General features: G+C 38.2%; 2 protein-coding genes across 3 annotated transcripts in view; both read right to left on the bottom strand.

The window, feature by feature from the left end:
- LOC135741132 (calpain-2 catalytic subunit-like) overlaps window positions 1–327 on the bottom strand; it is a 42,189-nt gene extending 41,862 nt beyond the window's left edge. Inside the window, exon 1 of the mRNA XM_065259777.1 lies at window positions 76–327. Coding sequence (XP_065115849.1) covers window positions 76–312 — 237 coding nt within the window. The 5' untranslated portion in view covers window positions 313–327. The remainder of the gene's footprint in view (window positions 1–75) is intronic.
- A 1,688-nt stretch (window positions 328–2,015) lies between these two features.
- Window positions 2,016–16,120, bottom strand: LOC135741010 (calpain-2 catalytic subunit-like). Of its 2 annotated transcripts, XM_065259618.2 has the most exons (13): window positions 15,157–16,120; window positions 14,084–14,153; window positions 12,449–12,567; window positions 9,677–9,810; window positions 9,294–9,459; window positions 7,842–7,925; window positions 7,665–7,750; window positions 7,517–7,591; window positions 6,778–6,890; window positions 4,615–4,784; window positions 4,375–4,386; window positions 4,052–4,251; window positions 2,016–3,417 (listed from the first exon to the last, which is right to left on the bottom strand). In XM_065259618.2, the coding sequence occupies exons 1-13, from the start codon at window positions 15,391–15,393 to the stop codon at window positions 3,378–3,380; spliced, it is 1,506 nt and encodes a 501-aa protein (XP_065115690.1). In that variant the 5' UTR covers window positions 15,394–16,120; the 3' UTR covers window positions 2,016–3,377. The 2 variants fall into 2 exon arrangements, with proteins under 2 accessions (XP_065115690.1, XP_065115692.1); XM_065259620.1 differs by lacking the exon at window positions 2,016–3,417 and having other exon boundaries at window positions 4,130–4,251; window positions 4,341–4,386.
- Window positions 16,121–16,138: the final 18 nt, after the last annotated feature.

The following is a 16,138-nucleotide window of genomic DNA, read 5'->3' as shown; positions in this document are numbered from 1 at the left end:
AAATTCAAACAAATAAAAGTTTCCAAAAATTTGGCATTTACATCTATATCCAAACACATTAAAAGTTTACATTACCTTTGGTCTTTTCCACTCCACTCCCTGGACCTTGGAGGAATTCGGTCCCAGTTCATTGTAGCCCAGAGACTCAGAAACCGCAGGGAAGGTCAGATCATAAAACAATGTTTTTTTCTCCAAACATTCACGTTTCAGACTCTGGTAGTCCTGTTGGTTAAATGGTATCGCCTTCTTGTTTGTCCCAACACCGTCTTCTCTATCCTGCCTTTTAGCGAGAAACTTTGCAATGTTGCTCATTCTGCCTATTTATCAAATGCACAGTGCGCTCTTGAGTCCTGTATAGTTTGTGAGTGGTTATATGAGCACATAATGCTGGTTTTAAAGGATAAAGTTGGTCATTGAAGCTGTGTGAGGGGCGGGGTCATGGTCACCTGTGAATGCATCATTCTGAAAAGTACTTAAATGTGTCTAGACTGAGGTTAGAAAACATGTACTATATCTTTTGGTGGTTTTCTGTACATTTTTAAAAAAATAGTATGGACCTTACTGTAGATCCTAAGAATTTTCAAATGATAGATCACATATTAAAGGGACACTTTTTAAAAATATGCTTAGTTTCCAGCTCCCCTAGAGTTAAACATTTGATTTTTAGCTGATCTCCGGGTCTGGCAGTACCACTTTTAGCATAGCTTAACATAATCCATTGAATCTGATTAGACCATTAGCATCATGCTAAAAAATGACCAAAGCGTTTTGATATTTTTCCTATTTAAAACTTGACTCTTCTGTAGTTACATCGTGTACTAAGACCGATAGAAAATTTAAAGTTGTGATTTTCTTTCGCCGATATGGCTAGGAACTATACTCTCATTCTGGCGTAATAATCAAGAACTTGCTTCCGTAACATGGCTGCAGCAGGCGTAGTGATATTACGCAGCGCCTGAAAATAGTCCCCTTGGTATCTTTCAATAGTAGCAGGAGACTATTTTCGGGCACTGCGTGATATCATTGCGGCTCCTGCAACCATGTTACGGAAGCAAAGTATGATACGCCAAATTACAATTTTGTGTGCATATGTATTGCACAACTTTTCACACTGCATGCTATTTATACTTATTTCCATGGGACTGGGTTGGTTTTTACCGTCTACACGACAACAAAATCTTTACCCTAGCTGGGGTTTTCATAAAAGTTCTTATGGATTTGCCGGTGGACGAACAGCCAAACTGCATAGAAAAAGCTACGGTTTTGAAAATACCCGTGTACGTGTGGACAGTTCCTAATGAAATGTTTTGCATTTATTTACTCAAAAATGAAATTGGGGAAAATGGTCAAAATAAGAAAGAAGATGCAGTATTATTGGATCCTGAATGCTACAAAGAAAACAAGTTTTTACACAACACAATGCTAATGTTTGACTCAAAAAGAATTTGATGGAATAACCCTCATTTTTAATATTTCATGGGTCTTTGCATGCTCTCAGTCTTCTACTGTAATGTTGGTGCATGAAGCTAGTGATTGTCGCTTTCGAAGCACTTCTGAGGCTTCGAAACTTTTACGAATCTTTTGTTTCGAATCAATTGGGTTTTCACGTGATTTTAGCAAACGAGGCTTCATTACGTCATAACAGTTTCGAAACTTTTTGAAAATCCGATGATTTCCGAGGTCAGTTTTATTATCCAAGTTCATAAAACATTCATCCTTCTGACTAATAACACTACCGTTTTGTTTACTTTTTGTTTATAGGCAGATTTACTGACAAAAATGTGCATAATTAAAAGGGGAGTTAGTTTTAATGATTTGTTTGCCCTAAATAAAACTAAAAACAAATAATACAATTTAAATTATGTGTTAATTAAGTTAAATTAATGTTTTTTTAAAGCATATTTTAATAAAAATCTTGTTATTATTTTGTAAAAAAAGTGTAAAATGTTTGGACATATCTGCTTTTACACTATTTTGACCAGCAGGTGTCGCCAGCGTGTGTGGTGTTTTGAACGCTTCGGAAAAACTGAATCAATTTTCGAAGCAATTGGTTCAGTTTCTCCCATCACTACGTGAAGCAGTCAAATGCAGAGGATCCAAGTGCAGTATTTAATATAAAAGTAAATCCAAACAGGCAGGTACAAACATAATACAAAACAGTAAACACGAACAAAGACAGAGCATTACATGAACAATCACCGACATCAAAAAAGTCAAACACTGGGGTTAAATCATAGACTGTAAAAATAGATGGACGACGCCTGTTCGCTCTCTTCCATTGGTGAAAAGTGAAGCCGCCAGTGTCCCGACATGGCACTGACATCTTGGGTCTTGAGTCTGCGCAGTAGCGATTTCGGGACCAGTCATGCGCAGTAGTGAGCAGGAAGTAAAGCCGCGAAATCAAAACCCCGCCCTCGCTCTCGTAGAATGCGCATATCACACGATATCACAGCTGTCAATCATGACGTGACACCACAGTTTTTATATCATTAAATAACTAACTAAACACAAACCTATTTTAAAAACAAACATTTGAATTTACATCAGCGTGATAAAAACTACATTAAATGACAGAAACCAACTTCGGAAAAAAGATAACTGAAGTGTAATTCATTTTTTTAGTTGGTCTCAAGTCCCATTGAATAACATGGGGAGGCGGGGTTTATGACCTATACTGGGACCAGTCACTGGGGGGCGATCGAGACGTTTTGGCTTCACTTTTCAGGGCTTGTGCAGCATGCTTTGGTTAAATACACTGGTAAATGAGAAACACATGGAGGAAGAATCAGCACGCACCACGCAGACCAATGAAACAAAAGAACTACAAAGAACTACAAAACATGGCAGACATGGACAGAACTTCAAAATAAGAGTCTAAACACAGGGAAACACAGAACAGAGTCATGACATTTACATTGCTGTAAAATGCTGGTAAAATGATAATAATACATCTAGAAATGATGATTAAAGGCAAAACTGTGGTGGTCTCTTTATTTCTTCATGTTTGTATATGTATATATAATATTTCTAAAATTATATAAAATTTTCACAGTCTCAGACACTTATCATACTGTTGCACTTTATTGCAAGTCATCACCGGTCAAAGCCATTGTTGCTATGACTGGTACAAGTGGTACAGCACTGACACATATGTGAACATTTATATCAAGTTTATTCTATTTATATAGCACATATAAAAACATCAAAAAGGCGAACAAAGTGCTGTACAAAAAAATATAAATTATATACTTCATAACAGTTTTGCATCTATTTCTAACTATAAATTACCATTTGTTTCAGGATAAAGTTTGACATTTTTCTGTAATTAACAATATGCATGAAACATAACAGTTCTTGCATTATTCTTCGTCTCTGGTTTACACATCCAATGGCTTGCGTGACATTAAGTGCAATTCCCTGTAATATAAAAATAAATAAACAATTAGTTGGCAAAGATAATTATTAACTTTATCCAAAATCATCAAATCTAACAAATATTAATATCTGACATATGTCCTAAGCTGGTGCATAACAGAGGCAATGTCAGTATCTTGAAGAACATGGTTCTGTAGTTAGCAGCAGAACACAACATAAATAAAACAAATCTAATCATATTACATAAACCTTTTGTTCATTCATATATGTCCAAATAGTAATAGAGAGAATAGGCAACAGAGGTAGGAATCCTGTAAAACCAAAATAAAATAATATTGAGATTAGAATCTGGCAAACACAAGCGTCTCTTTTATCATAAACCCTTTAGATGCGTCTGCAGCAGGCACTTATTTTGACAAGACACGTGATGCACATGGGATCACTCGACGCGCCAAACACATATTTTGAAATTACGAAGCACACACATGATGGGTTACATATACATGTTGTGACGAACTTCGCATCGAACAACGTCGAAAAAAAAGGCATCGGCCGCCACTGATAATTCGGAAACGAATTATTACGACGACCCCGATAACTAATCTATAAGTTTGCATCATACTGTTAATATCTATTAAAAGTTTTATAATATTAAATAAACACATTATAGACAAACCTGGTGTCCACCTCTTTCTCTGTAAACACACGCAGTACGAAACTTCCCTGGCGATTGCGCTCAGAAGTGGAGGGAATGATGACGTATTCTCCAGGAGGCAACTTATAGCGCTCGCTTATCTCTCGGCCTCTTAAATACTCGCTCTCCACAACCTTTTTTTTAGGCACGTCGGTGCCGAGATGAACATTGCGGCCCTTGTACTGCAAAAACATTTATAGACACACACACACATGAGATGAATGTATCAAGATGGATTACATCAAAAAACTAAAAAAAGAGATCATGTTACCCTTATGTACAACACAAACAGATCATGTACACACCTTATTTGGAACCTGAAACAAACATACAAAAGGAAATTATTTTTCTAATACTGAAAGTCAAATTGTGATACAAGGTGGAACAAATTTAGTTGTAGAATTACACCAAAGATATGGTATAATTCTACAACTAAAGGTACTATTGGTAATTGGTAATTTTGGAGGTAATGATGACATAATGTAAGACACAGTAAGACCTGTGTCAGTGTTAATATCTGTACTGCTGCTGGATGTGTGTGTTACCTTATAGATAGTAAATCCAATGCTTTTCAGGTCCTTTCCAAAGCGTTTGTCTTTACGCCCATCTTTCTGCATCAATCCCACCAGCAAAGTGCAACCATCCTTTCCATCATGAGGGTCATCATCAACATCTTCAAGCTTGATCACAAACTGAGAGTTTGAGGAGAACGTACCTGGAAAAAGAAAAAGAGAAGGTTTATGGGCCGTTTTACAAGAAGAAACTTTTTGTGCATTTGGTATTGAAACACCCATAGCCTTGATGGTCGATAGGGGGATGTGGTGATTGACAGTGATTAAACACGAGCGAAAGTGACCTTTGGAGACCATATGGGCGTGTCCAGCGACCCGAGAAAGTTAGGAAAAGTTTAACTTTATGTAAATGATGAACGATTTCCAGGAGCGACTACCAATGGGAGCGAAGCAGTGCCTAACATGCATTTTCGTTGATCGGATCACAAGTGGACGACGTTAATGCCAGGTGTAAACGGTGTTCAAAACGTTTTGAGCTCCTCCACTTTCAACCACATCCAGAGGTAGTCGAAACCACTTTCGATCGGATCGCTTTGGAGTCGCGGGACGCATATGTGGTTGAATGTGTTTGAACAGCCACACGCGACCGCCTTCTCTCCGCCCATTTATCTTATCTGAAGTATTAAACACCAATTTTACGTCTTTTTTTGACTTCTGGCGTGAACATACGGTGAACAGCGCTATTTTTAGCCTTTCATTGATAAAACTAAAGCGGAGGATCTCCGTAGTTTCGTTTTGAAAGCGTGTGAAAGTTGCGCGATCCTATTTCATCAATTGCGCTAAAAATTCTGAGAAAGCTCTTACATACACACGTACAAAACACTGTGCAGCACGTTTACTTGCTAAACAAGCAGTGGACTCCGACATGATATAGTTTGTGTCCATATAAACTCATAATTACTCCCGCTCGTGTTTGAATGACAGCAGAGAGACTCGCCCACCGTCTCACAGACCACCCCCTCACAGTATTCAGGACAGAAGCGGCTGAAAGTGGACAAAAGAGACGATTTAAACGATGTAGGCTGTGACGGCTGCGCCACACGTAAGCGCAATGTCATTAGCATGCGCTACTGGTAAACAAATGCTAGTACTCAGCTTGTAGCAGCAAACACACTGTGCGTTAATCTTGCTGAATTTCTCACACTGTCAGACATTATCATAGGCTATCTTTGGTCGCCAGACCGGGAAAACGTACGTCTTTGAACCTTTTTCATTGTGAGACATAGGACCACCAACTACAGAAATCGCGACAATTATTTCACAAAGGCAATCTTTCGTCTGGGACAGCCAAAAATAGTACAGTGTATTCCGATGATCTAATAGATGATCTGATTCATTAAAAGATGTTATAACTCCGTCATGTACGTAAAATCATCAACTACTGTATGTTGTTGAACCAACGTGATTCAAACAATGGATGTACAACAAAGTAACTATGTTTTGTGACTAGCTAGATCACGACGCATTGTACTATGGTAGTTAATTAAGCAGAGAGTTGCATCATTGTACAAGAAACTTGTCCAAACAGGATTAGTTTCAAAAACTTAAGAGTTTTCTGATTTTAAAACAATTGATGTCATGTAAACCTGTGCTTCTGCAACCCATCCTCATGCCCGTGGCGTCAATATTTGACGCACTTGACCATGCGTCAATATGTTACGCGGAGGGTATACCTTTCGCGTCATTTTTTGACGAACTGGGGACTTCAATACTATTACGTCCGTTGCATTCTCTTTCCTATTTTCTTACAATTTTCGCGTCGGTTTAGGGTTAGATTTACATAATGACATCCCTACCCAAACCTAACTCTAACCCCAACGCCAGGTGACAACTGTGTCTAACCCCAACGCCAGGTGACAACTGTTTAAACTGTTTAATTTCGCGTACACTGTTTAATATGCATAATCTAACCCTAAACCGACGCGAAAATGGTAAGAAAATAGGAAAGAGAATGCAACGGACGTAATAGTATTGAAGTCCCCAGTTCGTCAAAAAATGACGCGAAAGGTATACCCTCCGCGTAACATATTGACGCATGGTCAAGTGCGTCAAATATTGACGCCATGGGCATGAGGATGTGTAGCTGAAGTATGTGAAATGACACATAAATGTTGTGATATGATCTTGGTGTGATACCTTCAAACTGGCAGTAGTTCCAGCGACCCACCTCTTCACTGGTCAAAGTGTCTGGAGTCAGATTACAAATCTCCAGCCTTGAGAAATTTCGCACAAAGTCTGAATATGCAATCCTGGCAGGAAGAGAAAGAGCAGAAAATACTGTTTGTCTATAAGATGACCTAAATTTTAAATAATTAAAAACATTAAGGGCCAGATTTACTTACAGCTTGCGCGATGTTGGGATTTACTAAAGACGCGCAGTGGATCATTAGCGCTAAAAATGTTTTATTTTTGCGGCTGACCTTTGCATATGCATTTCTAGGAGTTCCCTTTCAGACGCAACATTTTTGGGAGGAGATTATTTAAATGATTCACACTACGTGATTTACTAATGTGCGTGTTATGACTGGTAATTGCGCTATTATTTAACGCAGAAAAAAATCATATCTTATCGTTTCTAAAATACAATCTACTTTCGCTTGCCGCAGCATCATGTCGCAGCTGGTTAGGACAATTTTTTTTTAAAAAGATACCTTTCATTGTGTGTTGTGGCGTTGCGTCTAGTTAGGACACGGTATAAGAGAAAACGTTTCATGCATTGTACTGTGGCATCAAACGTCTTTCAATTTCCAACACTTCAGAACTTTGTTATTGAAACTGAATCTGAACCTTACGTATTGTCACGGTATGCAATGTCAGACACAGGGGTGAGTGTGTTAGTTTTGGGTTGTTGAGTTGAAAGTTCAAGCTTTCTTACCAGAATTCTCCATCTTCAGCTGAATAATTCAGTTTAGCTTTCTCCTTCGGCGGGACATTATTCCATTCTTTGGAGCTATAAAGAAAATACTTTTTTTACAAAGCTCTCAGGTAAGATTACACAATGAACGTTTCGGGAATGAACTCACTTATCGCTCCATGGGCCTGTCCACTCCACCTTACCCCACGGGTTTCTGATACGAACCAGCTCCACCTCTCGCCCCATGTAGTGAACCTGAGTTTTGGGAGGAAATCAGAAGAAATATTTCCAGTTATTGCTTATATTTATGGATTTTTGTAACCATAATTTACAAACAGTGTATCACCTTCTCAGCACCAGTAATGGAGTATGCGTGTCTTTTCACCAGCTTCAGTTTGGTCTCAAACTCCAATTCATCCTCATTGCCAATCTAGTAAACAGGTCAGATAATACTAGTTTAAATTGATTTGGTGCACGCTCTAATTAAGGCAACATTAATGCAAATACATAAAACTGTATCTAGTGATGTAGCCATGCTGGAAAAATTATTTTCAAGAAAAAAAATGTTAGTATTTTTGTCTTGTTTTCAGTAAAAATATCTAAAAATTCTTAAATTAAGATGCTTTTTTTATGAGCAAAACGATCCAAGAAAATAAGTCTTGTTTTAAGACCAAAAAATATCAAATGTGATTTTGTGCATAAAACAAGCAAAAAAATCTGCCATGGGGTAAGCAAAAAAAAATCTTGAATATTGTTCTTAAACACTAAATTCAAGAAAAATTCAAGAAAAATTTGCTTACCGCATTGGCAGATTTTTTTGCTTGTTTTATGCACAAAATCACTTAAATTTGATATTTTTGGTCTAAAACTAGAATTATTCTCTTGGGTCGTTTTGCTCATCAAGAAAAAGCATCTTAATTTAAGAATTTTTAGATATTTTTACTGAAAACAAGACAAAATACTATGATTTTTTTTTCTTGAAAATTATTTTTCGCAGTGTCTGCATACAATACAAATAAAGAGCTCAGATGCAAAAGCCGTTAAACACCACCTCTGTCAAAAATTAGATAATGGTATGCACCGAATGCTCTTGGCACATTTTATATGTTACCAAAGACCTTTGCTAAAGTTGGAATCCACTTAATCGCTTCAAATCCACTTAACAAAGTGGAGGTTTTTGCCAAAAGGTGTGCATGTACTTAGGGGGTTTTGCAGGAAAAGTCAAATTTGGTGACTAGTGGCATTTGTGAAAATAAGCCATTTCAGTAACTGACCAATACACATTTCATTGCCATTAAAGTAAAAATTACTGAACCGAAACATGAGAGCCTGATAAAAAAGCTAATTTATAAGAAAACATGGCAGACGCATTTAGAGGGTTTTGCAACTCCTCAAATGTAAAAAAAAAATTGGATTCAAACTTTGTCTTATAGGTCTTATAGACATGGAACTAAAATAGAAACCTAAAATGTTTTGGGTAATAAACTTGAAAACATGGCATTTTACAATCTATTCAATATGATTTTTAGTTAAGAATCCTTGGAAAGAGATTCGTAACTATTAAACATGTACACGTCTATATGTTATGTTGTCTTTGCTATTACATTATGGTCACAGTAACATAAACCTAGTAGAAATAGCAGGGCTAGTCAACTGGCGGCCGTTACGAGATTTTTGGTTGTTGAGATATTCGGTTTCACGGACGGCTTATGTGAATATTTATTTAAGATGTTTTTTTAAATCTGGCCATCAAAGAATGAGTGGCTGAAGACCCGTGAAATAAAGTATGATTACTTACAATGCAGCAGCCAAGCAGGGAGCCCAACCCAAGTGCTTTCTGAATGATCTTAAACAGATATGGAGGGGGTTTACTCAGCTCACAGATCTCAGCAATACCTCCCGTAAAGTCCTCAAAACCCTCAGTGGTGAGGCCGCCACTCAGAGCTTCATACGAGCCGTTGACCCTACAAAATATACTCTTACATTTACACATGTGGCAGACACTTTAATACGCTTTTGCTGTTAATGCCATGCTCTACCAGTTAAGCCACAGGAGCACATTTAATATTTTATAATTTTATGCATACCTATCAAACTGACTCAGTTAAAATGTTGTTCTTCGTTGTAGGTACTTATTATAAATAAACAGATAACCTGCACCTTTCTATATCTCATACTTACTTTGCATAGGCCTTCTCCAGCAGGGCGCTCCAGAACTCTGAACGCTCCGCTGACTGAACAAACAGCAGCTTTCCGTTTCTGGTAGGCAAACGATCATCAACGACAACATCCACCCATTCACCATACTGCCACAACTACAGAAAGCAGATCGGCATCACTCAACCCCTGTATTGGTCAAATATTTTTGATTTTCTGAATGAATGAACTTCATATGTCATACATATGATTCTATGTTTACATTTTTTTTTTAAGTTAAGTGTTAAAGTTAAAGTTTTTTAAAGGCACAATATGTAGGCATGTGACATTAAAGGGATAGTTCATCCAAAAATGGAAATTCTGTCATCATTTACTCATTCTCATTTTGTTACAAACCTCTATACATTTTTTTTTGATGAACACGAATGTATTTTGGAAGATATTTTGAGGAATGTTTGTAACCAAACCAATCATGAGCCCCTTTTACTTCCATAGTAGGAAAAAATAATACATTGAAAGTGAATGGGGCTCAGGAACAGTTTGGTTAAAAAGAACATATTGTAACAGTGGCAAGAAAAAGTATGTGAACCCCTAGGAATGAACTGGTTTTCTACAGTGATTTGCCAAAAATGTGATCTGATCCTCATCTAGGTCACAACAATAGACAAACACAATGTGCATAAGCTGACAACACACAAATAATTCTAGTTTTTTATTTTCTGAAAACACCCATTAAACATTCACAGTGCTGGAGGAAAATGAAAGTGAACCCATAGACTAATTACTTTAATGAAAGCTAATTTGTATCAGCTGCTGCCAAACTGGAGTCAAATTTATAAAATGAGTTTAACCTTGGAGAACCGAACAACCCTTCTCTTAGTATCAATTAACATTGGCCAAATTTGACCCGTAGGCTCTACAGGGTTAAAGGTGTGGTTTAGTGATAGTTTGACTGATTAAAAGACACTCAAATATTTTAAGATTGCTGTCCTTGAGAAGCATCAGCTCTTATAAACCATTCCTCTCTAAAGATATCAGATCAAGAGTTGTTGCACTCCATAAGGCTGAAAAGGGATACAAAACAATCTCAAAATGTTTAGACATCCATCAATCGACAGTTAGACAAATTGTCTATAAATAAAGACAGTTTAATACTGTAGCTACTCTTCCTAGAAGTTAGCGCACAGCCAAGATGACTCCTTATGCACAATGCAGAATACTCAACGAAGTAAAGAAAAACCCATGAGTAACAGCTAAAGGCTTGAAGACATCATTGGGACTGGCCACATTTCTGTTCATGAGTCTACCATACCTAAGTCTGGAGGGTACAGTGTTCTTACTGCTCACTGCTCTCCTGATAAACATTGCTGTGAGCCTGAAGTTTGCAAAAGAGCACCAAAAGGCCCTGCTGAAAAAGAAGTTGACTTGATCTGGAAAAATACTATGGCGCAAAAAGGGCACCGCTTAGCAACATCAATACATCATCCCAACAGTGAAGATTGGTGGAGGGAACATCATGATTTGGGCATGCTTTGCTGCCTCAGGGCCTGGGGACCACTTGCCTCATAGAGGGGAAAATTAATTCCCACGTTTAACAAAATATCATACAGGATAATGTCAGGGTGGCTGTTCGCCAGTTGAAGCTCAGAAGAAGTTGGTTGATGCAGCAGGACAATGACCTTGAGCATTGAAGTAAATCCACCACAAACTAGCTTAAGAAAACAAAATGTGCCATTTAGGGTGGCCTAGTCAAAGCCCAGACCTTAACCTCATAGAAATGACCTAAAGAGAGCGGTCCACACCAGACATCCTACAAATATGTGTAAGTTAAAGTGGTTTTGTAAAGGGGAATGGGCAAAAATTCTTTCTGAACGATGTGCAGTTCTGATTCGCTGGTCACAGACCCGGTTGTCAGACTGGCGGTACAAGGCGGCGAAGGCGTTGGATAGGAGGTCGGGTTGGTAAATGCATATGTGTTTGTGTGTATGTGTGTAAAAGTTATTGTATGTGTAGGCCTGGAGAGTTGCTACTCCCGGCATCAAATCTAGGCGCCTCAGTCCGCAAGATTGTAATAGCGATACACAGCAAGTTGCCATCAGGTACCAGACAGAGTCAACTATCAGCAGGTGTCTGTGAAAGTGAAGGGAGGAATGCAGGAGCGTCTCGCCTGGGGTGGCCATTCGTGCCAGTTCCGCTGGACACGTCCCAAACACGTTGACCAATGCGACTTCCGGAGAACGCACCTGAAAACATGTTCAGGACGTGTCCGGCGGCACTGGCACAAATGGCCACCCTAGTCTTGCCTTAGTGCTCTTTTGGGGGAGTTGTTGTTCAACACCGGCCTTGGCTGAGGCCAGTGCTGGTTAAGGGGAGCCGAAAGATTGGTCTTGGGGGCAAGTAGCCACATTCCAATTTACACCACTACTCTCTTAGTCCATGCCATTCTGGTCTCTGAATCGATCAATTTTCCTTTCCAAAGCCGTAAGCTTCTCCATGATGTAATCCATATTGCGGTTATCAGTCTCAGTCTTAATGCTGACCGTTCTGCCCACTGCTTTAATCATGACAGGCAGCATTGGGGGGTTTTGGACAACTGTTACCATTGTGTTACCAAAGACACAAGAAACAAGAATTATTTGTCAGCTTATGTACATTGTGTTTGTCCATCGTTGTGACCTAGATGAGGATCAGATCACATTTTTCTGGCAAATCATTTAATTCCCAGGGGTGTACATAGTTTTTCTTTTCTGTAGTTGCAGACTTTTAGACCCCACTGAATGTTCTTGCAAATCTTACCTGAAAGTGAAAAATGCCAACATAATCGTCCCCAAAGCTCTGACCAGGCGGGACTACACGCTCCAAAATGTTGGTATCTAGAGTCAAAGAGGCAATGGCTGCCAGAAGCCAACAGTCACCTGCACAGAGATAAAAAGTCATGAGATAGAGACTCTTTCCCTACTGAAAAAAACCAGCTAAGACCAGCATAATCTGTTGAGCTGGTTTTAGCTGGTCTCCCAGCTTGGTTTTAGCTGGTATTGCTGGTGTAGGAAGCTCATCTAGCTGTGTTTTGGTCACTTTTTAAGCTGGTAGACCAGCTGACCCACCAGCATGACCAGCTTTGCCAGGCTGGAAGGACCAGCTTAGACCAGCTACTGCCACCTTAAACCAGATAAAACCAGCTACCAACTTATGCTGGATTTTTCAGTAGGGTAATTTTAAATTCTTTCTTTAGCTGATGCTTTTATGCAAACAAGTGATTTTGTTATCTTGCTGAAGGATATGATGGTTATAGTTCATGATTAAAACCATGTTAAAACATACAGCTTTTGGGTTACCGACCGAAGCACTAAGCCACATCTCAATATCTCATTAAGGCCTGGTTTCACACACAAGGCTTAGCTAAAGCCAAGACTAGGCCTTAGCTAGATTAAGACGTTTAAGAATTTTTTATAAACATGCCTAGAAAAATATGTTACGGGTGTGAATCTTAAAGGGATAGTTTGGCCAAAAATGGGATTAAACCCATGATTTACTCACCCCCAAGATGTCCATCGTTTTTCAGACAAACACATTTTCGATATTTTATAAAATGTTTTAGATCTTTCAGTTGATTAAATGTAATGTTACGGGGTCCACCCATAGTCCACGACCTTCAAGTCCAAAAAAGTGCGTCCATTCTTCACAAATTAAATCCAAACGGCTCCAGGATGATAAACAAAGGTCTTCTGAGGGTAATCCGTGCGGTGTTGTTGTAGAAATATCCATATTTAAAACTTTATTAACTAAAATAAATACCTTCCGGTAGCGCCGCCATCTTAGTCGCGTCCGCATTCAGGATGAGAGCTTACGCAGCCTACGGAGGCTACTCTGCTGCTGCTCTGTGCCCCCGCCCTCCGAATTTGTCATACGTCACTAAGAAAAGTGCGTACACTACGCTAATACTCTCTCCTGAATACAGAGGAGTCTAAGATGGCGGCGCTACCGGAAGGTATTTATTTAAAACGTTAATAAAGTTTTAAACATGGATATTTCTACAACAACACCGCGCGGATTACCCTCAGAAGACCTTTGTTTATCATCCTGGAGCCGTTTGGATTTAATTTGTGAAGGATGGACGCACTTTTTTTGGACTTGAAGGTCGTGGACCCCGTAACTTCACATTTAATCAACTGAAAAATCTAAAACATTTTCTAAAATATCCGAAAATGTGTTTGTCTGAAAAACGATGGACATATGCAATTCGGACAGCTTGGGGGTGAGTAAATCATGGGTTTAATATCATTTTTGGCCGAACTATCCCTTTAAGACAAATCAATTGCATTGTCATATTTTAAGATCTGTACGTGCAAGTTATTTTCAGACAGCTCGAACATGGTTTAATCTTGGTTAAACCATGGTTGTCTTTTACCACAACTTTTTTATTTGGTTTACCTAATTTCCCTTGGCAGATGTCAGTCCGCCTGGCACCATCCACAATAAACTGGGGTTTTGAACACAGCTTCTATAACAGGGAAGATTAAAGCATCACCACGTGAAAAACAAAACAATCATTACTTCCGTTTCATGGCGACTTTAACATATTTTTTATAAACATATATAACACCCTTTTTACAATGATGAGGTTTATAAAGCATTATGAATTATATGCTTAATGATGCATTAAAATTCAAATGTGTATGTGTGTAATATGATAAAAAAACATTAGAAGATTTTTACAGGTACTACTAAAATCGATTTTCCTAGAATGCCAGCACAAGTTAAAAACAAGAATAGCGTGAAGAATGTGGATTAGCAGAACTGTTTGTTTTGTTTCAGCTCTTTAGAAATGTGGGCGTGCAGATCAGTGTTTCAGTGCATAAACAATATGAACTGTAACACGTATAGCTTAATAATAGGCTAGCCTAACAATGGGATTGGCTATATGAGTGTGAAACTACGAACAGTACACATGTCATGGTTTTAATAAACTGAAAAAATATTTTCACGCCATTTTGTTTACATCACAATACATGACGTCAAAATTAATGTTAAGTTGTTGCATTTTTTTAGTAATTTTAAGTTTACTTTAAGTTATTCAACCAAAGTTACTCCAAAAATAAAACAGGGTTATGAATTTCTTTCTTTTTTTTGATATCATACGCATTATTACTACAGGTATGAATGAATGAATGATGAGCAACAAGCCATTGTTCAGCTAACTTTAGCACAATACAGTGTAATCTTTCTTACACCCTTGGTTTTGAAATCAATACCATCTTGTTTTTCAAGATATTTTGCACTCGTCTGCCACAGTTTGTCTTTATATTCATCTTTTAATTCTTTTTTATTCACTATTTTGTTCGTACACTCTTAAAAATAAAGGTGATTGAAATGGTATGCATAGAAGAATCTTTTTTGAAAGAACCAAAGGTTCTTTAAAAAAACATTTGTTTATGCATTTTTCTAAGCTTTTTTTCACCTTGAAGAACATTTTGTAAAACAGAAACACTTAAACGTTATATTACCTGTGGTCTTTTCCACTCCACCCCTTGTGCCTTGGGGGAATTCGGTCCCAGTTCATTGTAGCCCAGAGACTCAGAATCCGCTGGAAAGGTCGGGTCACGAAACAATATATTTTTCTTCAAACATTCACGCTTCAGGCTCTCGTAGTCCTGCTTGTTAAATTGTATCGCATTCTTGTTTGTCCCAACACCTTCTTCTCTATCCTGTCTTTTACCAAGAAACTTGGCAGTGCTGCTCATTCTGCCTATTTATCAAATGTGTTCGATTCACAGTGCGCTCCTGTTTAGTGTGTGAGTGGTTATAAGGGGCGGAGTCACAGTCACCTGTGATTACATCATTCTGAAAGTACGTATATGTATGAGACACATTTATATCAGATGAAAGATTTTAGATGAGGTTGGAAAACATTTACTATCTCTCTTGGTGTTTTTCTGAACGTATTTGAGAAATTAATGTGGACATTTGGTCCTGAGAAATTTCTATGTTTATAACTCACTAGTGATACGTCACTAAACATTTTTGCTATCAATCAAACTGACAGTCACACCATTTTCACTTTGTTTTTCCTTCTTTGTGCTGGAAAATAAGGTGGATTAACTTGTCAGATGCTATTGTGGATTTTGTCCGTCGCTTGAACAGCTCTGAATCTCAAAACCAAAGACGATGACGCGAGTTATCATCCCCCAGATTTCCAGAGTGTCGATTACGATTAGTTTCGGTCCCTGAAAACAAGCTCTGACGTTTCGCTGAGGAAGAAAATTGGTCATGTTCACGTGGATAATAATGACCAGTTATCATGATCAGCTTAACATTGGATTCTCAAAAATATGCAAAGTTCGCGACTCTCTAAAAGACATCCAAGAATTTTGCTTGAGGCAGTTATGGAGTCAAAAAGTTTTGGTTCTAAAAAGTGAAGAGATATGCTTCAAACAGATGTTTAACGGGAGCGTCTCATTGGTGTGGCTGTTGATGAAGTGCACAATG

The sequence above is a fragment of the Paramisgurnus dabryanus genome, chromosome 24, assembly GCF_030506205.2.
Source record: "Paramisgurnus dabryanus chromosome 24, PD_genome_1.1, whole genome shotgun sequence".
Lineage (NCBI taxonomy): Eukaryota > Metazoa > Chordata > Actinopteri > Cypriniformes > Cobitidae > Paramisgurnus > Paramisgurnus dabryanus.
The sequence above is the reverse complement of the archived record's forward strand: the minus strand, read 5'-3'. Positions and strand labels throughout refer to the sequence as shown.

Bases quoted from the DNA above. Each gene is read 5' to 3' on its own strand.
- LOC135741010 (XM_065259618.2), bottom strand. From the start codon at position 15,393: ATGAGCAGCACTGCCAAGTTTCTTGGTAAAAGACAGGATAGAGAAGAA. The intron at 9,811-12,448 runs GTAAGATTTGCA...TGCTTTCTGTAG, and splicing joins TTGGCATTTTTCACTTTCAG to TTGTGGCAGTATGGTGAATG. The intron at 7,751-7,841 runs GTGATACACTGT...CCCAAAACTCAG, and splicing joins CCATTACTGGTGCTGAGAAG to GTTCACTACATGGGGCGAGA.